We start from the raw sequence: 27,411 nt of genomic DNA, 5'->3' as shown, positions 1-27,411 counted from the left end.
ATTTTATTATTTTTTAATGTAAAATTTTATTTATATGAATCAATTAAAAATACTTCACTAAATTTTTGTTATCTAAAGTCATTTATCTCTTTTTTTTTTGATACGTACACGTGTGAATATGTTTTTGCTTCAGAATACTAAAAAATGTGTGAGCTTGACTATAGTTGAGTATATGTTATATATATTTACTACTTTGTTTTTTCAGATAGTTTTTATCTATCAATATAATTATGTCTAATAAAATGATAATGATAACAACGTAAATAGATGCTTAAAGTACAAGTGAAATATTTTTATCACTAAAACACTCATTGCTATAGTTATTAATTTAAACACTGAAATATATGTATGAAATTATAAACAAATTATTTATAAATTTATAATTTACAATGTTTCACCTGATTCATCTGGGACATTTTTTAATTCAATTTCTTCATCAAAAATCTCCAAGTCCTTAACATAGTACCAAACTCCAGCATCAAATATTGTGCCAATTGTCACAAAACCTAAATTAAAATAACATTAATTATTATTTAAGCCAATTAATCAACTTATAAGATCAATAATTATAAATGTGAAAATTTTACATGAATATTATTTGAACTAATTAAAAATTGATTAATTAAATTAGAAACGTTATCATCAAAATATAAAACTTACTAGCAGCAGTAAAATTGAGAATATATCTAAGAACTTCGCCATTGTAAAGCCAACAATTGCCTGTTCCCGAGCATGTTTTGCCCCAAACGAGACAAGTCTTGTCTGAAACACGCCCACGCCAATAATTATACAATAAATTCAATACAACTCTCCAAATATCATTTACTTGAAGTAATATCTATGTATGAATGTAAGTCATTAATCAATTACCAAGAATATAACCAAAGAGTATGGGCGAAGGAATAAATGCGAAAAGACTCATGATTGTCAATCCAAAGCCCATAGCTACTGCTTTGTCTTTTTCTGCAACACATCTAACACTCACGAGAAAATTGGATGCTCTACCAGTAGCACCAGTGAATTTTAAAAGACATACGACCGTAAGAAATATATAAAATTTGTTTGTACAATCTACAGGACATGGACCAGGTACTGCAGTTCCTGTTGATAGTAATGAATGATAGTCTGATGATGAGTTTGCTTGAGCTGGATCTAGATCTTTCCATAATGACTTTGAGTATCTTGATCTTATACAGCTGCATTCGGAGTAAGTTTTTGTACCATTAGGATTTATCTGTATAAAATATAATCAATTGATAAGTTATATTGATAACTTTGATGGATGCTAAGAAAAAAAACTCATGGAAAATTTTGACAAAGATTTTTTTAACTGATTTAATTCTAAAAGAAACTTGTGATCATTTTTATTTGTTGAGGCTAATTTGTCAAGTTTAATTAAGATAGGGAGAGCTTAATAGCACTAGAATTGAGCAAAGAATAGACGTATATGGTAGGTCATAAAATATTTAAAAAATGAATACATACTGTAACTTTTCGACAGCCAGCATGACAAGCAGAGATATATGTTTTTCCATCTTCAGAACAAATGGGATTATAGGTCACATAATCACAGTCACAATCTACATTGCAAGGAAATTGAGTTTTCAATTCTCCAGATGAACCTTGTATGCCCATCACTTGATTGTCACTAGCAGGACATCCTAAAAAGGCGTAGGATATCATTCCCATGACGGAAATAGCTCCAATCATAACATTCCAAGCAGCGAGATATCTAGCTCGAGGTTTGTATTTAGAAATAATCAATCCTGATAAGAGAATTCCAAAAGCACTAAATATCAATCCAACAGTTCCGGTTACCAGGGAAGAGACGGATGCTGATTGTTTATACTGAGTTTCAATATATTTAGGCATGAAGATCCAATAAGGCATGTATCCAAAAAAGTAACATACACTAGCAAGATTGTTGCACATTAGTGTATTATTTGATAAGAGTCGTTTGAAGGTGATAACCATATCTTCAAATGAAGCTGGTACTTCTGGCCCACTTTTTTCATCTTCTTTTCTCATGTTTAAATTCTTTTTTTCAGGGTCCGATTTGTCCCGTTCGCTGGCAGTTGATTTGCTCCGCTCAAGCGCCAAAACTTTTCGAGCTGCTGCTCGAGGAAGAGTTTTGGGAAAGAGAGCGATGACACTCGCAAGAATAAAGAGTAAAATAGCTAATATTATCCATCCTAGCCACCATGCTCCAAGCCATCTGTTTTATTATTAAACTCATATTAACATGATTTCTTTCATTAATTAACAATTACTTACATTAATTTTTTTTATAAAAAGACAATTTTAATTTTTTTATTAAAAAAATCATTTTTAAATATTAATACGTTAATCATTTGATTAAATAAATATGCTAGAATATTGAATAAGTTATAACTAAATAGAAGAATACCTTGGATCCTTCATAGTAATAGTTGGAGTTAAAGTAGGGCTGATGTACAGTTTAAGTGAAAATGAAGCAAGCCCATATCCTATAGCAGGTCCTAACATTCTCAAGAAATAAGAAAAGCTAATAAGGGCTGGAGTTTTTGATTTTTTAATATTATCATCCATATAAGAAATGCCGAGGGTATAATAAAGTGATGCTCCAATTCCAGAAATAAGCTGAGCAACAAATAAAAGAATTTGTGGGGCTAAATTTCCGTCAGCTTCTTCACAATCATTTGTACGATTTTCTTGAGGAATACAAAGAAATTTCCTCTCTCTATCTATGGCTTCTGGTAACATTGATGTGTTTGATGGATTCAATGATATTCCACCAAACTCTTTAGTTAATTGAAGTGCATCCTCCCCCGGACCATACAAAAAATGCGGGAGCATCGTTAGACAACAGAAAATGACAACCTAAGGGCATAGATTATAATTTTATTATTTGACTTTAAATGTAAACATATTTTTTTATTTGCTCATTTGTTGATGAATAAAGATATTAATTTTACAATTTATCATTTTAAAAAATATGAGATTAGATTAGATTGTCACTTAGATAATATTGATAGGAAAATTTGTGGTGAAAGTAAATTTATTTTACTTACTGTGTAAATTCCAACAGCAATCCATCGAGGTCTATGTCCTCGACTAGCGTAGTAAGACAAGACGATTGATACGAGAAGCTGAGAGATATCATTTCCAACACTAATGAGACCTAAAATACATAAAAGAAAATCAAGATTAGAAACTATGTTTGCATTTAGTATTTTTCAGTTGAAATTGAATTTCTCAACAATTCATTACGACAGTTGAAAAGAAAAATCTAAACTAAATTCCATAATTATAAATATTTTAAAAATTGTAACATTATAAATATTAAATTTGCCATTAATTTTTTTTCGCAATTATTAAGACATAAAGTATTGGATTTGGTAAATAATTTAATCAATAAAACTTGAGTGAATAAAAAAATGTTAATTACCAGTTGTTTTAGATGGAATCTTGAATCTTTTTTCAATCGTGGTGATGGTACCATTGAAATAAGCAAAGCTTGCCGAGAATATGCAACCAAGAATACCATAGAGAAAGACGTATGCTTTTTTATTAGCAAATCGTTGGAGATTTGGACCACGTAAGAAGCCAATACCACAAGAAGTATCATCAGTAATTGGTAATTCTTTAAAAACATCATCAACTCCACGTATTGATGTTGGAGATGATGGTATCAACGGATCAACAGGTGTTTGTTGAGGATTTAAAAGATGTTCATGATCTGGTCCATTTTTATTTGAGCTTGAATCGTTTCTTCCTTTGCTATTCATTTTCACTTAGAACAATTACTGTAGATGGTTAAAAATTTAAAAAGATTTGACACTAGTTTATATAACTATGAGACACTTTTTTTACATCAGACATACAATGGTCCTCATTATTTTTTATTAAATGCCCTGATTAGGGCACAGATAAAATTATTTCACTGAATAAACCACCAACGTCACCAATTCATGACTTAGTACTTCAATGTGAGTACACAGGTCTAATTTACAAGACTAGATACACTTAGATTCTATTTGTGAGAGCGTGAACAAGAGTGTGTTACATGTGCAAAACGAATCCTCGCGCTTGAATGAATGATGATGTTTTTTTACCGACTGAGATACCTTTTATCAATGTAATCATAACTTATCTCTCGTGAATTCTGATCCCCTTCTACTTTTGGCTGCATGGTAAAGGTATCCGTGATAATTTGAAGGCTTGAGAAGAGAGATAGAAATAAAAAAGAGTAAATCTACCAACGAGGAAGGCTAATTAAGATATAAAAATTTACGTTGATGGATTATAAGTCGTGTGGTAAAATAATGTTAAATAGTGATGGTTTTATCTAGTTATTTGTTCATATAACAAACATGATTTTAAATTCTTTATTTGAAAAAAAAACACTAGAAAAAATTGGAACAAGATGGATCTCTTTAAAAAATGATCAAAACTGTGTAGAAAAAGGCAAAGTAAAACAGCTTACTGCAAATGTCACATGAACTATCAATAATTGAAATTATTAGACTATGTACAATACAGTTTACACCTTTGTATCTTCACAGATTAATAAAATTCTTCAATAGACCGTATTGGCTTGGTTTTCCCTACTGGTTATTTATTGAAAATGATTCTAATTTATATTGTAATACATTTTGAAGAAGTATTTGAAATGGGTTGAGTTATTTTTAAGTCATGTTTTAAAATATTCAAATGATCTACCTTTTAAATTTTCCTACAAGCTATTTATATCCATCAAACAATTTTTTAATTATAAAGTGACTCAAGTACAATTAGTAATTTCAAAGACAATTTTTTTGATCAATTTGCTCCAAAAAGAAAAAAAAATAAACAAAGTTTATAAAACGTTAGTGTATGGCTTGACCAAGTGGTAGGACCTAAACTCGATCACTGGTTGATGCTGGAAGCTCTAGAGCACTTTCGTAGACCAACTGTCTTGACTATGCTCACATTGTGAGTCCATTATGATTTAATAGAGTGAAGGCCCAGCTTGCATACACGCATATGAACGAGACCACACTATCGTCTCCGCGTGGATCTATCTTGAAGGCCACCTTCAACATTGTACTATCTTGCACATTTAAATTAGATTGCTAAATTTCCTCATAATTCCATTAGTCAGAAATCCTATATGCTACAACGCAGTTTCTATCTCTTTCTTCAAATAAACAAAAATCATTTTGATTAAAATGTTCAGTAGAGTTTGCAAATTATTTTAATATCAATTGTGATAAGATTTCCTTTTATTACAGGGATAAACAATTCAGGGAATCTGTACGAGGTCGTAAGAGAAAATAATGAGGTAAATCATTGAACTCTCAGAGAATTATTTACATCTCTTTTGTCGTCATTAGGATTTGTTGTGATAAACACAATCGTCATATTAACATGTAAATCATAAAAACTAAAATAGTCTTTGACGATAAAAGTTGTAAATTATTACATTAAACAAGACAAAGTTAGATTTTTATTGTTAATAATCCATTAGCATTTTTATTGCTTCATCAGTTAGAATAATATTTTATTTAATCGTAATCAAGTTGTAATTATAATGATTCTACTAAATTTAATCATTGCTTTTGTTATTATTAGAGAAATAAAAAAGGAAGGTTAATTGAAATGAAAAACAAGAAAGTGGAATATAGATAAAATAAAGAACATAAGGCGCCAGTCAAAATGATTGTGTATGTATATGAATGAATTTTGATAGAACGAAGTATAATACAAGGAAGTCGAACATGGCAATTTGCGTAGTAGTATGTCGAGAGTAAATTTCAAGTGAGATTTATGAAGTTAGACTACGACGTCAGACGACAACGATCTTGTGAGGTTGAAAAATCCATCATGTCAATGCTCATTCGCACTTTTCAAAGGGGGAGACACTTAAGAGAACGTTTTCTGACGTTTTATTATTTGAATAAAAAATTTTTTTCAATCTACATTATTTAACTTCTAAAAAATAACGAAAGGATTTGATATATTTAATGATTAATTTTAAAAATTGATTACAGAAAAATTTTATGTAATTAATACAATTATTTACATAATTAAAAAATCTAATGAACTTTGAAAAATAAATAGAATAATTTTTAAGTTCGACCAGACTAACTTTATCTTGCATTGTCGCGACAACGATCAAACCGGACAAGTAAGATTAACATCTCCATCAGTAATGTACCTATTATCAGATAAATTCAACTGATAAAAATAGCTGGATTAAGTGTACCGAAAGTATTTGTTTAATTTTTCATTTCTTTCAATTGATGTAAGAGTACACAGTGAGTAGATAATCTTTAATATCATAATTGTTGACAAATTTTTTTATCCTGAGGAAAAACAGAAAAATAACTAAGCAGTTTATGATTCAAATGTAAGCCGCAACAAAGTGCAACAAATGAAAGGACAGTGACAAGATATAGTCATGTAAACGTTCAATCGACTATATGGGATAAGAGAAGAGAAGGGGGGATTGTACTATGCCCTGCTTTTCTTGTTACTCTGCATGTTCTGACTGTACTTTGACTCGGAAGAAGATGATGATGATATCCAAGAAAGATGGGTCAGGGTCATCAAGTGTAAAATAGTCTAGTTACTAAAAGGTATACTTAATGCACACTTCTACATTTTTCATATCTCAAGCAAGCGAATAATTGTTTCGGTTTTTGAAGTAATTGTTTTATAACTCATTTTTTAAAGCTGATTTTTTTTACAAAAATGTGTAAATAGAATAAAAATTATAATTTAAGAATCATCTTTTTTATATGATTTAAAAGACAAATCAAAATAGAAGTCCATGTTTATTCTTAAAAAAATATTTTTTAAAAAATGTAACATTAATTGAATCAAAGCATATTTCTTTCTAATAAATAAATATAAAAATGAACATAAAATGAAACAATAATGAATGCAAGTTCTTATATGTAGTTCTTTTGCTCTTCTTACTCAGGTGAAGAAATATCTTCTTGGCTTACGGGGTCAGTAACGATCGATAGCACGACGTCGACGTAGATGAGAAAAGGTCGACGTCGCAGCGACGAGCAGGAGAATTCATTAGTCCGGAGATCTAGAAGGCTTAAAAACTAAAAGGCTCTCAAGCAAAAACTCCAGCGTAAAGACACCTCCCTTGGTTTCGCTTATTTCCGTTTGTTTTTTCAAGCATTTTCCGTTGTATCACGCCCCTCTCTAGATTCTATACACCGTCTTAGTAATCCTGAAAGGACAATGCTAAGGATTCTAGAAAAGTTACCAGGATAAAAGAAACATTTTTTTTTATGAGAATAAGATGTGAAATTTATTTGAAAAATAAAAATAAAATTGAAAATTGATGCTTGATGTTATATTCAAGTAAGATATGTTATGTTTTTTCATTGTACGTAATCATTATTTTATCATTATTGTCTCGAGTTATTATCACGTCTTCTTGAATAAAACTTTTACGTTTATCTTCTTCATCTGCACCATACAAATCCAGATTTCTGCTAAGATAGCATACGTAGGTATCAAATAAAACTGATAATAGTGTAAAACCTGGAATTAAAAATTAACATTTATAAGTAATTCAATGAATTTTTGAAATATTTTTAATATTTTATCACTAAAATACTTACAAGATCCAGTCACGTTGAAATAATAACGGAATTTCTCTTTATCATAATACCAACAATTTCCTTTTATGTTGCAGGAATTTTCCCAGATAAGACATGACTGGTCAATGATAAATCCATATACAATAGGGCCCGGAATAAGAGCAAAGAGTGAAATAATCATTAGAGTAACACCCTGGGCAACACTCTTATCTTTTTTTTCAACGCATCGATAATTGACCAGAACATTTCCGATTCTTCCAGTGGACATTAGTAAGTGACTGATCATACTTAGACCAACAAATAACATGTAAGCTTTTGTACAATTTCCTAGACATGGTCCAAGCACAACTGTATCACTCGAAATAGCGGAAATGTTATATTCACTAGCTTTATAATCATCATCAGGAAGATTTGGAACGCAACTGCAGTTGCCATAATGCCGTGCATCAATCGAGTTCGTGCAACCTGCGTGACAAGCTGAGAAATAGGACGTCATAGAAGCTTCGTGACAGACCGGCGAGTATTTAACATTGTCGCAATTACAATTAATGTTGCAGGATGTCGTAAAGTTTACTCTAAATAAAAAAATAATAAAAATACATTTTTATTTATTTGTTAGTTATTTGGGTAGAAAAAAAAGCTTTCAAACTTACGACATTGTAAGAGGATCGATTCCTGCTATTGGTATTTGATTACATGTGATGAAGATGTAACTAATTTGAATAATAAAAGCTACTAGACCACCAAATACATTCCAACTTAACAATCTTGTAGGTCGGGGTTTGACTTTACTAATGAAGAATCCAGACCCTAGGAAACCCAAGACCATTCCCACTAGGGCTATAGGACCTATATTCAATAAAAAAATTCACCTTGATGATTAAGTTATAAATAGAATTATGATTTTGGTAATTTAAACGGAGTTTGTTAATTAGTATTAAGTTATTTTAATCTTGGATGAAAATTATGACATTAAAATATTCTAGATGTAAAGAGGAAATGGGAAAAAAAGTTCTGTTCAATAACATTGGAACATGAATCAGTTAGTCTCATCTGTAGTATCACCTGTTATGACAACTAAGGAGTTTATTCATTACCAACCAATTAATTATTTACTTATATAGTAAACCAATTATAACAGCTAATTAAAATACCAAAGAAATTAATTGTATTGAAAAAATATACATAAAAACATTGTAGGGGTAAATGAATTAATTTAATTTTTTGAAATGAAAGTTCGTTTGATATTTCTTATTACGGAGCACGAAATAAACTTAATTCGATCAATAGAATTGGATAAAAAATAATAAAGTAGTCACAATTATTGCATTACATACCAGTTATAACGGTGCCACCAGCTGCTGAAGTATTGAACTGAACTTCAAGGTACTTAGCCATAAAAGTAAAGTATGGCAATAATCCAAAAATACCGAAGACCGCACTTAAATTATTACACAACAAAATTTTGTTGGAAAGTACTCGTTTCAATGTAATTGGAAAGTCTTTTAACGATGGAACGTGTTGGTCTTCTTCAGGAATTTTTTCTACTTTAAGAACTGGAGTTTCTGCAAATCCCTCACCTTTACTTTGAGTTTTTAAAGGTACTTCGCCTTCTACCTAAATGATCATTATTTTTTTAAATCTCATTCTTAATGTAATATTGTAATTGGATTCGATTAAAACATTTTTCATGGATTACCTTTTTGTGTTTCTTAGGATTTTTTTTTAGTTTAGGAAGATGTCGAGGAAACATTGCTATAAGCAGTGCAAAGATAAGTAAAAGACTACCAAGAATTATCCAACCGAGCCACCAAGCTCCTAACCATCGTGGATCTTTTTCACTTATTACAGGATGTAGAGATGGAACAATGTAAATTTTTAAACAAGCATAGGCGAGGATGAATCCTAAAGCAGGTCCAGTTGTTCTCAACGCAAAAGTAACACCTGGAAAACAAACAAAATTATCAGTTGTATGAACTGCAATATCATCGAACTTAATGATTCAATTATGAAAGTTGACTTTCGATAATTATATTAAATAAGATTAGTATGTTATTTTTTATCGATTCTTATATTTATAAATAAAACTAGAAGTCAAATGTAAACATTAATCACCTAACAACATTGGTGTGTTTGATTTCTTTGTGTTATCATCAAGATAAGTTTGGCCCAATCCAAAGTACAGAGTTGTTCCGATACCAAGGACGAACTGGGACATAAAGACGAGGAACCTTGGTAATAAACTACCATCCATCAGATCCTCTTCATCACATTGATCACGTTCATTTGTACCAGGACATAAAGATAAGCCTGTAGTCGTGGTTACGTTCAACAAAATACTTTGGTCCAAGTACTCTTGAGTCAACGCAAGAGCAGCTTTACCAGGACCATAGATGACATGAGGAATAACTAGGATAAAGCAAGACAATGCACTAAAACCTACTCCAGCAGCCAACCATCGTGGACGGTGACCAGCTCCTCCGTAATACATCAGAATCAACGATAATATTTGTGAGATCTCATTTCCAGACAATATAATACCTAGAAAATAATTTTTTTATAATGATAATATATTACATGGATTTTGATTAACTAACTAGTAATATCTTTAGTATCCTTACCTGTAGTTTGACTGGGAATTTTAAACCGTTTTTCTAGAGTTGTTAAAGTAACAACGATATAAATAAATGCCATGGCTTGAACAAGACCAAGAAAACCATAGACAACTATAAACATATGAGATGTTGCCAATTTTTGAAAACATTTTGGATAAATTCCACATAGTCCACAATGTGTTACTACTTCTTCCTTCATGTCTTTCACTGGCTGTGATTTTTTTTCAGTTTCTTTTTCAGTTTTCAGACCCTAAAACACATTCCAACTGACTTCATTAATACATTGCAACAATTCTTCAAGAAGAGACTAAGTAATTAATTTATCTCTAAAATCAGTGACTCAGCTATTAAATGATTATGTTATTTGTGAGACTTCCGCATGTGACTTGGAATACTTTTTGTTTTTACAGTATTTAATTTAATTCTTTATAGTAATTATAAACAAAGCTTCTTTATTTCTTTACTCGATAATTCAGGAAGTAGTGAATAGAATTTAGATACTTCATTTTTCATTATTTTATGATAATATTTTGTGTTTCTTCCTGATAAGTATTAGATAAAGTGAACATAGATAAAAATATTAATTATCAATACCTAAAATAGATTATGTAAAAAAGTTTTTGTTTCCTGCAGATTATGATTTCAAAATAATCGGTATAACTAATGAAATATGAAGTAACTCATTAAAATATGAAGATATTGAAAACCTTGAAAACAACCACAAGTAGTTGAAATACATACTTAAAGGTGTTCATATGGGATTATTTTACAAGAATTACATTGCATGATCAAATGACACCTGAATCTTAATGCTAACTGGATAACTAATTATTTTTATTTCTCGGTATCATTTAGAATGAAAAATTAAGTATTAAACATTGTCTGAAGTATTTCCAACGTACGATCAATTTAATAGATAATAGGTAGAAAGTTTATTTATTTAGCATTCACTTAAAAATATATCTAATCATGTGGAAGTTTTTTGTTTATATTTCAAAAATAAACTGAAAATCATTTGGTGAAAAAATCTATTGTGATCCACTTTTCAGCTGGTTAGCTGCGGAAACGAGCAGTTAAACACAAAAGCCACAGCAACTATTTGCTTTTATTTGCTCACGACGTTAGTTGACAACTCGACATCTCGTCTCTTACCTTGATACTAAACAGACCATTAGATGACATTTCTTAAAAATCTGTAAAATTTATTCAATCCCGATTCTTGTTAAAAATTAATTTTTAAATAAATTAATATTTTAAAAAGATAATTAGTTGATACCTAAGTCAATAACACAGAGAAATAGACCTTATATCATCAAGTAAATGAGTCTTCAATGATTTGCAGTAAATTTTATCTATTAATGCCACCAAGACAACATGTGATGATAGAACAATCAAGATGTCAAAAAATGAAATGAGTTTGTCTAGTCAATGATTTTGTTTAGTATTATCGAAGCTTTTTATCTGTTAGAAATAGATCACACACTAAAGCCAATCATTTATATTTGATCAATGATAACCAGTTTTTCTATTATTCTGCTCATTTGTTGTATTATTGTATGTCAGATTAAAAAGAAAGTAAATAAATTTACTATTTTTAATTTTTTAAAATAATAGACTGTTTTTACTTAAAAGTCATCAGCATTGATAAAAAATCTGTTTCAAATTCTAGTAGTGAATTGAAATATATATTGGAGTTCAAGATCTAAAAAACAACCTAAATTACTTTCTAAATCTTTAGAACAAGATAATTTCATTGACCTTTACTAGAAAAGAATTTTAAAGTTCATAGAATGAATTTTATTTGAAAGTTTTATGTCCATCTGTAATAAAGTATATGATTTATATAATGATTTACTGTATACCTCGCACATACTAAGGTACATGTGTCGAGGAGCACAATCAATTGACGCGGATTTTCGTTAGCGAATACGAAGCACACTTCCGTTACTGTAATCACATCAACTCGTGCTAAAGATTTCTGAATGATGTATAATCGTATTATAATAAATGAAAATTAACATGATTGTGGGTAATGACTTGCAAATATCTTAAGTGATAAATCTCTGATCTGAAACGATAGCACAAAAAATAGTCTGACTCAGTTAAGTTACTATTTTTATATAATAATTCAATTAAATTATAAAATAATAATGTTTATGATTTTAACTCTAATTAAGACTGTATAGCAATACATTTTATATTTTTCTTCTCTTTTCTATGTTCAATGCCAAAGATAATTGCATCTTCTCAACTATTCTTCATTCGAGTAATTGCAAAATGAATTTTCTAACAACAGCAATTCGAAAAAGTTATAAAAAATGATGAACAACAATTTGAAAATAAAAAGAATGAATTTTTACAGACACACATTGATCAATTTCAAACGGTTAAAAATTGTTGTAATTTTGAACGTTGACGTGAATTACTGGATGACAAGTTAAGGACTATAATATGAAAATTATGATGGAGTATACTTGAGTTATGATGAATGAATTCGGTTTTTAAAAAATAATTCAAAAGGCTTTATTAAGTTATATATATATATATATTTTTGATATATCCTCACCATGATTTCTCCCATTATAAATAATTTGGGAGCTTTGGGATTGATGATGATGATTTAATTTAGCCAGGGTGAACTGTGTAAGTCAAACATGCGGATACTTGACAGATCAACAGAGTTACCACAAAGAATATACGATCGCTAGAATATTCACGGGATAACTAAAAGTTAAATAGCCTTTACTATGATGATAATATTCCTTGCTCTTGGCCTCTTCACACGGTAGCTATCGAGGTTGCCCCCTCCTAAAATGACTTTTCTACTTGCGTGCTATTATGAGTGATTCAAACAATGCGCATATGTAGGCGCCAAACGTCGGTCAAATACATTGTGCTGGCATCTAGAGGATGCATCATTTCATTCTTTGTACAGCGTTTGAAGAGTTCTACTTATGATAACTATCATACAGAAGTGGTTTGAATTCACAATAAACAATTAAATAAATGTTACATAATTGCTCAAGTAATTAGAGTAATTGGTGATTAATTAATTGAGTCATACATTGATTGGAAGCTCAAACATCTTCTCTTAATTTTAAACTTTAAGCTTATCTATCAATACAGGGTGTATTTATTAGTAGCTTTTTTAGAACTGAAAAATCGATTCAATTGGAGGATTTATTAAAATTTAGTGAAGAAATGTAGGAGAAATAAAATATGTAATTACTTTCTCTGAGAGATAATATATTTGTTTTGATTTTCATATCTATTATGTCCCAGCATTAAATTAATTAAAACTAGATACAACAAATAATAGATATATTACAACTGATGTTATAGAGAACATTCATTAATATAGATTTGAAAAGTTTAATTAGTGAATAATGGAGTACAATGTTAAAGTTATCTTAATTTTTTTTATCAATGCTGTTTATTTTTTCTTCTATATTTGCATGTTTTAACATTAATAAATAATGCTCTCCATGCTTGCACTCTAGTCACATTATCGAGTGCATGTCTTCATTATAATTATGAAAATTGATAATAATAACGACTATATCTATTAATCGATAAAATTAATAAAAATATTAATAATTAATAATGTGACAAAATATTGATGAACATACTCATTAATGGCAATTATGAATGCTTAATAAAATTGAATTTAATAATAATTATTACAATAATAATAGTAGAATAATAATAATAATAAAAATAATGAAAATAATCATATAATTGAAGTTATTAATAAAATTGCAATAATAATAAAATTATTTTCATAATTACAGTACTAATGACAATACTATTAATTAATTAATTTATAATTCTATGTACGATTATTGTGAACTTATATTATAGATTTCTATTTGTAATTGAAAATTACGATTTCTTTTATACATAAAAGTCTCTACGTATAAGACTTTTTACAATATGTCTGTTTTAATAATTAACATCGTCATAAGAGTAAGAGTTAAATATGTATTGACGGTTTTGGTTAAAATTTGAATCTAAAAATTCTGGTAATTTGTTATCTGAAATTTTGTCTATTCTTTTCTTAACTATTTGTATAATTTAATTTAAAAATTCTTCAAGTTCGTTGTATAAAGGTCCTAAGACCAGTATTATCTTTTCACAACTTTCGTTCAATTGACTAGCTTCCGAACTTGTTTTTAATTTTTCTAACTGCATTATATTTAATAAAACAATAATTATCATTTGAGCGTGGTAATATTTATTTACTGTAATATCATTTTAAACAACAAGGCCTCTATTCAAAGACACTTTAATAGATTCAATAAGGCCACCTGTTTCATTAAGAATCGATAAAAGGATCAATAAACTCTCGATGAGTTTTATAGTGATTGTCAAGTGGAAATAATATAAATTCGACTGTCTCTTGTTGGTATTTCAACCGTCATTAATTAATAATAGTCTTCGATTATCGAAGATAATTAAATACAACGTTTAAACTATCTACATCTAGATCGACTACCTCCTAGAAATTTTTTCTAGTTTTATTTTAATTTTATTATTAGTCATTGATTGTTTCTCATTTGTTATTAAGTATTTTTTAAATTAATTATTCATTATAATAACTCATTTATCTAATTATTATATTACATTATTATTTATTAGCTGATTGATCTCGAGCCTCTTGAGTATTTCGAGATCCCAGGCGCACGCACCTTAAGATACTGTACTCTAAAGTATTCTCGACATAAATAGTTATAACGCTAAAAGTATAACACTCTTTGGAGGCGATTGGCTGACTTTTATCGAGGCGAGCCATTTTTCTTCTCCCATTTCCATTTTCTTTCTTTACTTTTCCTACTTTTTTCATATTCCTTACACATTTGGCTCCTAAGGGAAGATTAAGGAAGATAGAGGTTTATAAGATGTGTGAAAAAGTGCGATAACTTCAACGATGAGGAAAAAACTTGCGAGGTTTCCTGACATTGAAATAAGTCAGCAGGGGAGAGAATAGTTGAAACCAACTTCTTTTTTACTTTTTTAACTCTTGTCTTCTTTCTCTCATTCTTTTTTACGTTTTTTTTTTTTTTTTTTTGCTCTCTTTTATTCTTTCTGTCTCACTTTTATCTTGCTCGCTCTAATAATAGATTAGCAGACGTTCATTTCGTCACTAAGTTAGGAGTTAGACTTTTGCAGGGCTTATTGAAGTCTTGCTTCTTGAGGTGTCGTTTGGTAGGGCAATCCCGGGAACGCTGCACCCGTCGTAGTTGCTCCTTGTAATGCTGCCGCACCTGGCAATGTGGCATATGTGTAGGGTCCTACGTAACTTGCTGCAGCGGCATTAGCTGTAATGAAAAAAAATTTTTTTTAGTCCATAAATTCTCATATCAAAAGAAATGTACTTGAATAAGAACTATTTCAAGATTATTTAGAGTAAAGAGATTAGCATCTTAATTTTCAATTATTCTGATATAGAAGTCAATGATTAAATGCGTTCGTTGCAGTAGCAATGTGGTATCTATGTCAATGTTCAACTATATTAACATTTACTTTTCATAGCTAACATTTTTTCTGATAACTAGTGAATTTTAAGTGGTCAAAAAATCCGATTAATACCATGATTTTTAATTCCTTACAAGAATTTAATAGGAACGTTCTTTATCAACTCTTTCACCATGATTGACACTTGAAACCGAGTTAACCAAGTCGAATAATTTTTACTAGCCGATATATCAATTTTCAATCGTCGATTAATTGTATTTATAACGCAATGCTTAATAGGAATAACAATTGTTTTTTCTACCGATTGAAAAATTATGATACAATGGGAGAAGAAATTCAATTGAACTCTAGTAAATTCTCAACATAATGATCGACTAAAGTCGATAAAAAAGAGAATTAAAAATAAATTGAAAAGTGATTCTTAATCGGGTCTTTCCTAGTCAATGCGCAAAATTCAGACGATTTTTTCGTGACCTAGAAATCGCGATAATTCCTATTTGCGCTTTGTTATAGACGTACCGGCCGCGGCAGCACTGGTGTATGGATAGGCGGCTGCTTCAGCAAAGTTGTAGGATGACGTACCGGGATACGTGGCGGCCGCAGCGGCCGCGGCTGCAGCCGCCGCAGCGTTCTGGTACTCGTAGAATTGTGATGCCGCGGCAACAGCTGCTGCATGGCTCAACTGTGTTGCTGGTAGTTGCACAAGGCCTCCAGGTGCTGCAGCAGTTAGGTATGGAGATTGGTACATATAGCCCGGTGGAACTCTGAAAAATTTTTAAACATCATTAGTTTCGATTATTATTTCGAACGGATTTTTTGAAAATGTTTGTTAAATAAATCTCTATGCCCTATACTACTAATCCATTAACTCATTAATTCAATAAACTCATTAATATTTTCTAATGCGACAAAAAAGGCGCCGAGGTCGGGAGTCGGAGGGGTGAAGCGATATAGTGTTTTTTGTTCTAAACCTTGACATAAAATTACCAAGATATAGACAAGAGAAAATTCAATTTTTATTGTTTTTTTTTTAATTTATTTATGAACGTAACATAAAAAAGTAATAAAATATTTAATATATGAATGGTGAAGGACTGAGGGACTCAAGACAGCTGTAGTTAATTAATATGCTAGAGAACTCTAATGATTAATCCTGCTGAAAAATTGATTATAGAAAAGTAATTAAGTTGTACAAATACGTGACTATGACGGTAAATATTACTTATTCCCCACTGAAATGGAAAATTTTTGATGTTAAAACATTCAGTAGTTAGACTTGATTTAGAGAAGAATCAAATTACCTATTTCGGGCAAAGAAAAAAAAAAGCGATAACAAAAAGGTAAAAAAAATCGAATGGACAATTCCAACATCCTGGACAGCCCTGAACTTTTTATACGATCGATAATGCTTAGTGTCCAGTCTGCTAAACTAATCAATATTTCCGTAGTCCTGTGGCCTCGGACTCGCTTCATAGAAGCCTGCAACCTGCTTACTCTAAATGTCTAAGTACACACATCCACAGGACTCTACACTTATGAGGATGGTCAACAATACATGTGTATCCATAAGTTCACTTTTTAAGGCTTGAATCATCAAACTTTTATATACTATCATACCATTAAAATGCCTGCTGGAACCAGCGTCATAAGGTTACACAGATTTCATGTTGATTTAAAATATTTTTAATATTAGATAATATCTTGATTATTAGAATCCATTTAAATTTGATAAATTGTAAAAAGGTAGTTAAAAAATCAATACTAACTATTTCTGAATGACGTTCGATATAGTCTAACTTCATTTTTTCTCTAACCCTTTCGTGGCATATTTTCCATAGAAATTATCTATCGGTGGTATCTCCAGTGCGGTCACTGTGCATTATGTATGGAGACACTCGCGTGTCTAGTCATTCGGACAGAGGATTCCCCGCTGCCTGACTCCTCTAATATAAGTTCTTTCTTCTACAAATAGACCTCTTTTTTCCATTTTTATCAATTGTGGGATATTTTGTTGAAATTTCAGCTGGTTTAATCTGAATTTTATTTCTAAATTTATCTCAAATAAATTCTGAACTTCTCTACTGTATACATATTTTTTAAAGTTACTAATAAAAAAAGAACAAGCTGATCTTGATTAGTTCAAAAACTTCTCTAGTTTATTATTCAGTTTTAATTTTTAATGCTAGTCAGTTTACCCCAATTGAATAGAATGTATCAATCTTGTTCCAAAAATAACAGTTCATAAATTATTTATAAATTTGTTGACTCTCCAAAGTTAATTATTCTTTTATTTAAATAGATCAAAATAATAGCAGTGAAACAATAATCATATTCACCATTAAAAAAAAAACTTGTTTGTCAAATAAGTCCAAACACAGGTAGAGTACTTTTAAATATCATTTCCTGGCCAACTACTCATTCAATCTCAATTAAAAGAAATGAATGGTTTAAATTAAAAAGTATGCTAACAAATACAAAACATAATTCCAATCTATTCAATAAAATATGCGGGAGACCTGTTGCTGAAGTTTAATTGTCAAGAGAGCTACTTAACGTCTCCAGTACCATCAAGACAAGCAAGGAAGATAAAGTCGTTGTAAAAGTTCGATAAACTGCGTGCGTGAATACCCAATCTTGGAATCACTTTATAGTGCGGTCACAAAGCATTTGAGGGCTCGCAAACTTCCGTGACGGAAGCAAGTAAAGTACCCTCAATTTCCGATGCAAAGTGGCCCGTACGATTGCGATCTTTCTCTGACGCTTCCAACCCCTTTGCCTCGAAGCCTTCATATAAAATAAATAGTAATGGACATATAATGACAATGTTTATAATGGACCACAAGACTTTTTATTAATCTATCATGTGAGACAGAACTTAATCTACCCTTCTGGATAAATAGCAAAAAATAACGTCTAAACAATATCTCTTGGGGAGTTGATAATTGATGAACAAACGTTTAATCACTTGGAATGTTTTCACTGTGGATTGTAATGACTATTATGTAAATTGCTATTAAACTCAATGCCCCAGTGTGATTAGATAAGTAATAGAGAGAATGTACAAAGGGGTTTGAAACGATATAGAAGTGGTTGCGGATGTCAGTTGTGTTCGCGCCGGCGCCAAATGGATAATCCAATGGGATGATCTACCAATCATTGCTCACCAGACTTGGCCAATACCAAGTTGCTTGGGCGTGGTACATGTTAACTAAAATTTTATTATTATTTGTCATTTATATTTATTTAGACCGTTTTACACCGTCTATTAATTTGAAAGTATAAATAAACTTCAATTAAACATTAATAGCTATGTAATTCAGTTACAAGAACTATGTGTAATTGTTTTCGACCTGGATAAATGTATTTTTAGGTAATGTAAAGTCATGACGAATTGTTATTGCTTTACAAGAGAAAACAAGACATGTGAGATAAAGCAGACAGGTGGAGTGTGTAATGGAAATAGCGCAATTCTTTCACTAAACGACAATAACGTGTAAGAAGCATGAGAAGACAGAAAACTAAATCTTCAGTGGATGGAGCAAAAAGAAAATATAACGTCACATATGTGGGCGGCAAATCTTCGATGCTGTAGCTCTCACGTCAACCTCCGACATCGTTGGACAGGTGGATCTAAATAAAGACTGGACCCGTGCCAACTACCAACATGGCTGATGCTGCACGAGTCGTTATCTGTGACTTGCGACACTTTGAAAAAAAATAATGGGATAAAGTTGAAAGAGCTGTTTAGTATTGAATTTCATGTACGAGTTACTTTGATAGCCAATGAAAAATTATTTCACTTTTTAATGAAATATTCATGATTCTGAGAAAAATTTCAGTCTATCATGATTATTACTAAAAGTATTTAATTACTACTAATTTAATGATTTTATTTTTAAGGAAAAAAAATTCAGAATCATAATGATTGTAGTTATGCTAATAATCAGTAATATTATTGATGAAAAAATAACTTTATAAAATAGCCACCTACTCAGTAAAGATTCTATTTCGTAATCAATTACAATTATTTTCCTTTTAAATTACATTTTTCAATGAAAGTATAATGTTTTAGATCAACGATAAAAAAAATGCTCTATCAAATTATCCAGCATAAAATCATTAAAAATAATTTGATTGTTACTAACATGGTGTCAAGGGAATACAGGGAAAATACTTTTTTTCTGGTTTATTTTTCACTTTTCCATTTGTAGACAATTACGAGTGACAATTGACGTAAAATTAAATTGTTTAGAACACGCGGACTCTTCCCATTGGAAAACGTGTAAGTTATAAAATAAATTACATAATAAAGATGATGATTATTGGATCGATAATACGGTCAGTTGACTGAACGCGTCAGGGTTTGTTTAATGATTCTATTCAAAGGACACTATAGGAGGTCAACACATTTTTCAGAAGCTTTGCGGGAGCCAACAAACAAATCTAACAACTATTTATGGAGAATAGAAAATTTGGGAGATTCTTATGCTACTAGAGCCACTTAGTCTCCTCAATCCTCTTGTTGTTGATTTTTTTTTTTCAAATTTATAAATTTTTTAAAATTCTTTTTTTCAATTGATTTCCGAGGCGCCGCGATACGTTGGTTAAATTAAATTCACGTACAACACCCACAAAAATAAAAATAAAACTAAGAGTAATAATTATAATATGATATAATTATGAATGATTACGGAAACAAAGTGAGGAAAACCAAAAACAACAACAGTAAACAACAACAATCACACCAATAGCGACATCAAGTGTAGTGTAAGCTTTCTCCACACACGCAAAAGTTAATTATATTTTTTTATATGAAACATAATCCTTTAATTGTTGTTAGCTTGAGCATAGTTTAAATCATTTTTTCCCATTTTTTGTCGGTTAAAATCATCAAAAAAAAGTTTACCAATTAAATCAGATAAGATGATTTGTATTTTGTTAAATAAAAAAAAAAAACTGAAATTTGTTCTAAATTATTATTAGAATATAAAATGACATTGGCCGTGAGAGAAAAAAATGGGATGAAAGATATTACTAAGTTTCTGTAAAACACAACGCGTGATGGTGTTTGCATAAATTGATGCCACCAACGTGATAAAAGCTCATAAGTTGTGCAAGTCTACGTCGTCGCCGTCGTCGTGAGTACAGAAAAATAATCCAAGAAGACATTAAACATGAATATTTCCAATATTTTATCAATTAATTTTTCTTTTTCGATTGATATCATTTTTATATATTTGTATAATTTTTTTGATTAAAAAGAAATTTGAAAGTTTTTAGTAAATATTAATGCTAATAATTATTGTCATGTCAATAATTAATAAAATTAATAATAATTAACTACTCCAACGTTGATTACAAAAAAATCAGTGGGTAAATAGTAAAGATAAAAAGTAAACAACAAAAATTACAAGATAGTAACAATCGGTAAACAAACAAATTTCAATTCAAATCTCTCAACTCAATTGCAACCAATTAAATATTTCACGTCATTAAAAAAGAAGAGAGAATTAAATAAAAACCACACCCCAACAAAATTTTATCATCCTCGTAAAAATACGTGTATTATTAAATATTCAAGATAATATATGTACTCATGATTACTGTCTCTCTTTCTCGCTCTCCCTCCCTCTTTCCCCATCGACACATGATTTTTCGACCTCGCTCTTTTTTCTCACTATCAATTGCGCGAGAATGTCGCTATTCTTCTCAATCTCCTTCCTTCAACCCCTTTCCCTTTCACTCCTCGCAGTGTTTTCTTGCACCCTCATTGAGATGCTGAAATGTCATTGCACATTTTTGCTTTAAACAGAAACAGAACAAAACCGTAACAAAAACTATACAAAACCAACGATCTGTCCCATTTTAAAATTTTTCAGCTTTATCTTTTTTTTACCCCTTCAAATTGAACCTTTTAATTATGAAATCTCTGATTTATTGGAGATGTTCAAAATTTTCAAATATCCAAAATGCAAATAACCGAAAGATTGATGATAGTTTTCGTATTTTTTGATCTTGATGATATTCATGATTTTCTAGATGTGGTTTATCAAAAAGTTTAGTGGCTGGAGTTGATGAAAAACAACTTACCCATACTGGCCTGGTAACACCGCAGGATATCCAGCTCTAATTCCAGCAGCAAAAGGAAACGCTAAAAAATAAATTACAAATGTAAAGATAATCATCATTAAGAGCATACTAAATCAAACGATAGAAAAAAATCACGCAGAAAATAAATGTCTGTGTTATTCCTGATATTTCTCAATGATAATAATATTGATTCTCTAGATTTAAATAATAAATTTATATTTTTTTAAACATTTATTTGTATATACGAGCTTACGCGTATTGTCAACCAGAGGATAAAATAATAATAGAAAAATACTCTGTCATGAATAATTGAATTTCAATTGGAATTATTTATCAAATATTTCATGTTCAATGATAAATCATAGATAAGTATTTATTAAATATTTATGCAAAGTAAAAGTTTTTAATTATCAGTAGGTAAAATTCTAAAACTGTATTCTTTTATTTAAATATATAAATGTTCTAATCGAACAATAAAAAACCAAATTAGTTTAATTATTTTTGACTTGAAAGGGTATGCAGCGATACAAAATAATTTTGGCATGTATCCACAATTTAAACTTGAGAATGCACGAATCAGCCGAATGACTCACGGGACAGTACGTTTGAATTCTTCGTATCATTCATTCTAGTTTTTTTTGCGTTCCACTGTTTACAATTGTTGTTCTGCCAATAAACTTGTTTTAAATACTCCTAAATCAACAAATTAGATTTAGACATATTTTCATGAACATAATGAGAATCTTGAGTCTATCAATTTTAAAACGGTGAGAAGTGAGAACTAGTTCAAGTTTTACCAAGTGTTGATGGCTAAATGAACTAGATAAAACTTGTTTTCTTGGCTGATTTTCAATGACGCAAATGACGGATAATTATTTAAGAAATAGCTTTCAAATTTCCGTGGACAGATGTCTTGAAAAGATTGTCAGTGGAGCGAAACCGATTCCAAATTTACACTATGTTTTTTGGCTTAAGTAAAAAAAGATTTCCTTCCTGACTTTGGATCATCAAAAATTCATTAACCAGAAAAATCAATTCTTTCGTTCAGTCTAGCACAAGTGTGTTACGATTTAAGACAACTACGAAAACGAGTCAGATAGTTTCCACTTAGCAACTTGACTTGTATTGTTTTCTATGTCCTAATTACAATGTCGAATTATCTACTGATAATTCTTACCAGGTTGTAAAGAGCGATAAAAAAACTGAGCTAATCTCATACGTGATTATTGCATTTTTCAAAGACAAAGAAGGTTTAAAACAAATTTGTCAAGTAGTATTTTTAATTGTGAGAAATAAAAATGGTGTTAAAAAAAATAATCATGAATACGGAAGAAATAATAATAAAGAAAAAGAAACTTACTTGCTTGAATATTACCACGAGGTTTAGCACCCAAGATTGCTAGATTGACGTTTGCTTTCCGACCATCTATTATGGGATTTGGATCCTTGCATGCTCTTTCAGCTGCCGGTCTGTCGCCCATAATTACCTACATCAACCATCGAATTATTGTTAATTAACATGTTAACCCGATATTTTACCTTATTGTACAGAAATAACTACCAAAACATACTAATAACTCTTTATTTTTCTTTGAATAGCAACTAAATCGCTTGAGAACTGATCTATTTACATCAGTTTTAGAAATAATTAGCATTAAAATGGATATAAAATTTATTATCAACATTAAATAACGGTAAAATCATTTATGATTATTTAAAAAATCATTTAAACATTGTATTAATAGCTTTCTAAAATAAAAAAATGAATTGAAAATAGCAACAATATTGAAAGCTCTTACTCTACTAAGGTAATAGCAAAAGGATAACACCAAATTCACAGTTGAATAAAATCATAGAAAATAGTTAATTATTGTACATGAAAAACATAGCAATGAAATAATGAATACATTTCACTTAGCATACTTAATTTCCAACGGGAACTTTTGCTATAGGGAAAGTCAAAAACTGTGCAGTGATATGGTATTAATAGAAGAGTGAAGTAAAGGTTGTGAATAAGAATACTAGCATGAGTATCTAGCAGAAAAATAAACCACTGCACACTTACGAATCCATATCCCCTACTTTTGCCGGTTTGTCTGTCTGTGATGACAACAGCCTCCTCAATGTCACCATAAACGTTGAAATGCTCCCTTAAACTCTTGTCTGTTGTATGGTATGGTAATCCACCAACGAAAAGTTTTGTCCAGGTGGTATCTTTCTGTTGTGGTGTAACGCCTGCTAGAGCACCCAGACTAGACACTAGCTCATCCGGCCCTGCTGGTGCTGCACCAACAGCACTCAATCCTGTGGCACCTGGCATCAACATTTTTGCAGCAAACACTGTACTTTTCCTAATTTTATAACTCTGAAAATTCTTCAACCACTTCTCGAGACTTCTTTAACTCTTTCAGGTCCGCGTTTTCTCCTTCAAAACAAGAGTAAAACTAATCAACTATTTGAGCTCAAAGTATCACAGCCGTCATCTGAGCACGAACTTCCTAGAAACAAAAATACAAAAGTTAATATATTTATTTCACAATAGTACTATTAGTTATTAAGAATTATTTAGAGTAATCATTCTTTCTTGTTTTTATTATGAACATTAATCACAACCGTTTGCTCTCTATTTGGTGTCATGTTTTTTTTTTTTGTAAATTTACAAGTAAAGAAAGAAAAAAGAAGTAGGGTTGCTATTCTACAGAAGATCCTGTGCAAATGCAAATAAGTTTACGGTTGACGATGGGAAGAAAGACCAGGTGTGTATCAACAATTTTTCCCGCTCAATCAGGACCTGCTAAGACCGGTTGTCTATCTTTGTAGGAAATCCTTTGATAATCTATGAGCTAACTTGCCGGTATATAAATTGCTTTAGCAAAACTTTATCATTCTCTATTTCCACTTATTTTAGATAATATCAATCTCCTTCCCATAAACTATCTTCTTTAACATCCCACAGTACAAAACAAACCGACAAAAAATAACTCATAATTACTGTAATCATCTCCAACTGAATGTTGAAAACAAAATTCTCTTTTAGCATAAAAAAAGTTTTGTTTTCAGAATGAAAATAAATGAATCACTATGACAAATAGCATGATACGTGAAGTTTTATTTAGTGTACTTTTCAACAGCTTAGGATAGGATGCATTGCCAGGCTAATGTCCTTGGCGAGGGGTGCTCGCTCTTTCTCAATCCCCGAAGCAGTAGCGGACAACAACAGGCAGCTGGCGTTGGACGAACCGGTGCCGCCATACGACAACATTATTATTATGACGATCATTGTATACACGAAGCAGCGTGTAGCCCATCGTCGTGGTGGCGCACAGGTATGGCACACGGGGGCTCGTGCTATACCATACATAGTATGCGCTTTACCAAACGATCAAGGGATAAAGAGCAAGGGGGGAGGGACCCTCTGAGGTCTCCCTCAATGCTAGAGAACCTAGGGAGAGCCAAATAACTATCCGTTCTCGACTAAACCTACCAACCGAATCGCTTGCTGATGGAAATTTAGACGTACTTTATTCTTCTCTCCTCCTTTCCCTCAAGGCTCTAATCTCTAAACCAGGTTCTTTCGTACGTATCTATAGATTCTATAATATTAATTCTGCGCCAAAACTTAGACCTACATTGTCCTCGACCTATCCTTACCTTCTTTTAATCGAAAACATGACATATTATATTCCAACTTCAACTGTTAACTTTGGTCGTTATCGAAAGTTTAACTAAATATTGTTTATTTTTCAAAATCGCACAAAGAATCGTACACTACTGCTTTAGACGTGGTTTATTAATATACATGGCAAACACGTGCCTACATAAACGAGCCATGATGTAGTTCATCGCTAAATGTTGTAATTTTCTTGCTGAAATAACGAAAATTTCGACTCAAACAACATTTTACAACAAAGCTTTTGGCATGGAAACTTTTTTATCATTATTAAAGCTGCTCTTGCTTATGTAAATTAATGTTTCAATCAAATGCATACAGTTGACATAATAAAGTATTTTTACACCGAACAAATGTAAAGAAATAAATATCTAACAATCTGATGATGACATAATAAATAAATTTTGTTATTTTATTGATAATAAAATTGATAGAATCTTTGAAAAATTATAGCCCTTTAACATGTCTAAGACTGCATAAATGAATATCTGAATAAGTAAATAGTTTATAGAGCGTGTAATTTGTCGATAAGTATAGATAGAAAACGTTATAGAAATCCATGTTACAATAGGCTTTTAAAGAAATTTAGAATTTTTTAAGAAAGTTTTCAAACAATATAATTTGATTGACGAATGAACACATTTGATAAAATAAAAATGAAACATTATAAGAGAATGGATAAAAGATTTCAGAAAAAAATTTCCTTTGTATCGATCCGTTGTTTTTGGGACGTCGCAATACATATATGATGACGCAGAAAGAACAGTAAATATCAACATCAAATTTTTGTAAAAAAATCTATTGGCATGTCCGTTAAAAAGAAGTGATAAAAGGAACACTTACCTAAATTTGTCTAATACTTAGGGCCGAAATTTCGTTAGAAAGATCCTATTTTACACCAGAGACGTTCAACAGAACAATAATCCGAGTGCACAGAGGAATAAAATTAGCAGCAGCTTGGGATATTACACCAACGTTTACTCAGAATAAAACTCACAAGCTTCTTACGAAATCTCTTCGTAATTTTCACAATAAATAAATATTTAGTTGGATACACTTTAGAATAAATAAATTAATTAATAAATATTACAATAAAATATTTAATTTGTATATAATAACACGCGGTTTTTGAAGGGCGCGCGCGCGCACACCCGTTATGAACAGAGATCCACGTGCGAATGCCGATCTAGACTTGGGGCAGCTGCGCCACGAATGCTGGTTCGTCAAAGCCTCCTGGGGCGCTCATGTCTATTGGCCAGCAATCGCGTCTCCTCTGCCCCTCTTTTTGCCTCATTACCTCTTCTCTTTCTCTCGCAATATTTTCTCTTCTTTCCTCTCTCTTCCTTTCAAACGCAGTCTGCCAGAACTTTGTCCAAGCTACGTTCTTCTTTTCGTTATTGTATGAACTCTGTTTGCTTTATACACGTGTGTATAGGCTTCGTAACATACAACCAAGGCGTTCTCTTATCAACAAAAAAAATCCAAGACAGAAGACTTTTTGTCATACAAGTGTACAAGATAGAATTAAAAACATTTGATGTTATTTCGAATAAGAAATAATAAAATTTCAATGTAGTAATTAAATATTATTGTTAACTTTTCTTTTAAAAAAATACTTTATGTAGGACTCTGAGTTATAATTAATTTAGAATTTTTTTTTGAATGAATTGCAAGTCAAAAAATAAATATCAATAAGATTATAATTAAAGATAAATAAATAACAGTTGTATTGTGTAGATAGAAAAATTAATATTTGGAAAAACAATTCTGTTAATTCATGGGAAAAACATTTTAACAACAACAATTATCAGTTTCGAAAAAGATAAAAGTAGAAAAATCAATCCTAATCAATAATAATTTCAAGAATTGATCATCATTCCTTTTAAAGGAATTATATTAATTTCTGTCCCCACAATTAAATCTTGTTTCATATGCCGTACTGTACAAAGTTTTCTTGAAAATAATTCATATCATC

General features: G+C 30.6%; 3 protein-coding genes across 8 annotated transcripts; all 3 read right to left on the bottom strand.

The window, feature by feature from the left end:
• Nucleotides 1-62: 62 nt before the first annotated feature.
• On the bottom strand, nucleotides 63-4,459 carry LOC118072285 (solute carrier organic anion transporter family member 74D-like). The gene is made up of 7 exons (XM_035092004.1): nucleotides 3,428-4,459; nucleotides 3,051-3,160; nucleotides 2,408-2,859; nucleotides 1,486-2,215; nucleotides 871-1,234; nucleotides 661-762; nucleotides 63-506 (listed from the first exon to the last, which is right to left on the bottom strand). Exons 1-7 carry the CDS (start codon nucleotides 3,765-3,767, stop codon nucleotides 385-387), a joined length of 2,220 nt encoding a protein of 739 aa, XP_034947895.1. The 5' UTR covers nucleotides 3,768-4,459; the 3' UTR covers nucleotides 63-384.
• A 2,855-nt stretch (nucleotides 4,460-7,314) lies between these two features.
• Nucleotides 7,315-12,961, bottom strand: Oatp33Ea (Organic anion transporting polypeptide 33Ea). Of its 4 annotated transcripts, none has more exons than XM_035092013.1 (8): nucleotides 12,768-12,961; nucleotides 10,208-10,451; nucleotides 9,702-10,127; nucleotides 9,286-9,530; nucleotides 8,924-9,203; nucleotides 8,240-8,435; nucleotides 7,608-8,161; nucleotides 7,315-7,527 (listed from the first exon to the last, which is right to left on the bottom strand). In XM_035092013.1, the coding sequence occupies exons 1-8, from the start codon at nucleotides 12,780-12,782 to the stop codon at nucleotides 7,355-7,357; spliced, it is 2,133 nt and encodes a 710-aa protein (XP_034947904.1). In that variant the 5' UTR covers nucleotides 12,783-12,961; the 3' UTR covers nucleotides 7,315-7,354. The 4 variants fall into 4 exon arrangements, with proteins under 4 accessions (XP_034947904.1, XP_034947903.1, XP_034947905.1 ...); XM_035092012.1 differs by lacking the exon at nucleotides 12,768-12,961 and adding an exon at nucleotides 12,064-12,169; XM_035092014.1 differs by lacking the exon at nucleotides 12,768-12,961 and adding an exon at nucleotides 11,478-11,613.
• A 1,457-nt stretch (nucleotides 12,962-14,418) lies between these two features.
• On the bottom strand, nucleotides 14,419-26,668 carry LOC118072281 (RNA-binding protein 24-B-like). 3 transcript variants are annotated; one of them, XM_035091999.1, is made up of 6 exons: nucleotides 26,280-26,668; nucleotides 23,832-24,264; nucleotides 23,127-23,253; nucleotides 21,767-21,827; nucleotides 16,259-16,440; nucleotides 14,419-15,519 (listed from the first exon to the last, which is right to left on the bottom strand). In XM_035091999.1, the coding sequence occupies exons 2-6, from the start codon at nucleotides 24,090-24,092 to the stop codon at nucleotides 15,374-15,376; spliced, it is 777 nt and encodes a 258-aa protein (XP_034947890.1). In that variant the 5' UTR covers nucleotides 24,093-24,264; nucleotides 26,280-26,668; the 3' UTR covers nucleotides 14,419-15,373. The 3 variants fall into 3 exon arrangements, with proteins under 3 accessions (XP_034947890.1, XP_034947888.1, XP_034947889.1); XM_035091997.1 differs by having other exon boundaries at nucleotides 16,196-16,440; nucleotides 26,280-26,667; XM_035091998.1 differs by lacking the exon at nucleotides 26,280-26,668 and adding an exon at nucleotides 24,380-24,494 and having other exon boundaries at nucleotides 16,196-16,440.
• Nucleotides 26,669-27,411: the final 743 nt, after the last annotated feature.

Source organism: Chelonus insularis, unplaced genomic scaffold (assembly GCF_013357705.1).
Source record: "Chelonus insularis isolate UGA/USDA-ARS -01 unplaced genomic scaffold, ASM1335770v1 contig_91_pilon, whole genome shotgun sequence".
NCBI classification, from domain to species: domain Eukaryota; kingdom Metazoa; phylum Arthropoda; class Insecta; order Hymenoptera; family Braconidae; genus Chelonus; species Chelonus insularis.
Note: the sequence above shows the minus strand (reverse complement) of the source record. Positions and strands in the feature narration are given on the sequence as shown.

What these genes read in the sequence shown, in the direction of transcription:
- Oatp33Ea (XM_035092011.1), bottom strand. Translation starts at nt 11,383, where the DNA reads ATGTCATCTAATGGTCTGTTTAGTATCAAG. An exon ending in ATCCTAAGAAACACAAAAAG is followed by an intron (nt 9,204 to 9,285) that starts GTAATCCATGAA and finishes ATGATCATTTAG; the next exon opens with GTAGAAGGCGAAGTACCTTT. An exon ending in TTTCAACGTGACTGGATCTT is followed by an intron (nt 7,528 to 7,607) that starts GTAAGTATTTTA and finishes TTTTAATTCCAG; the next exon opens with GTTTTACACTATTATCAGTT.
- LOC118072285 (XM_035092004.1), bottom strand. Translation starts at nt 3,767, where the DNA reads ATGAATAGCAAAGGAAGAAACGATTCAAGCTCAAATAAAAATGGACCA. An exon ending in ATTACTATGAAGGATCCAAG is followed by an intron (nt 2,216 to 2,407) that starts GTATTCTTCTAT and finishes ATAATAAAACAG; the next exon opens with ATGGCTTGGAGCATGGTGGC. An exon ending in CTGGCTGTCGAAAAGTTACA is followed by an intron (nt 1,235 to 1,485) that starts GTATGTATTCAT and finishes TATTTTATACAG; the next exon opens with ATAAATCCTAATGGTACAAA.
- LOC118072281 (XM_035091997.1), bottom strand. Translation starts at nt 24,092, where the DNA reads ATGTTGATGCCAGGTGCCACAGGATTGAGTGCTGTTGGTGCAGCACCA. An exon ending in TCGTGGTAATATTCAAGCAA is followed by an intron (nt 21,828 to 23,126) that starts GTAAGTTTCTTT and finishes TTTATTTTTTAG; the next exon opens with CGTTTCCTTTTGCTGCTGGA. An exon ending in CACCAGTGCTGCCGCGGCCG is followed by an intron (nt 15,520 to 16,195) that starts GTACGTCTATAA and finishes TTTTCATTACAG; the next exon opens with CTAATGCCGCTGCAGCAAGT.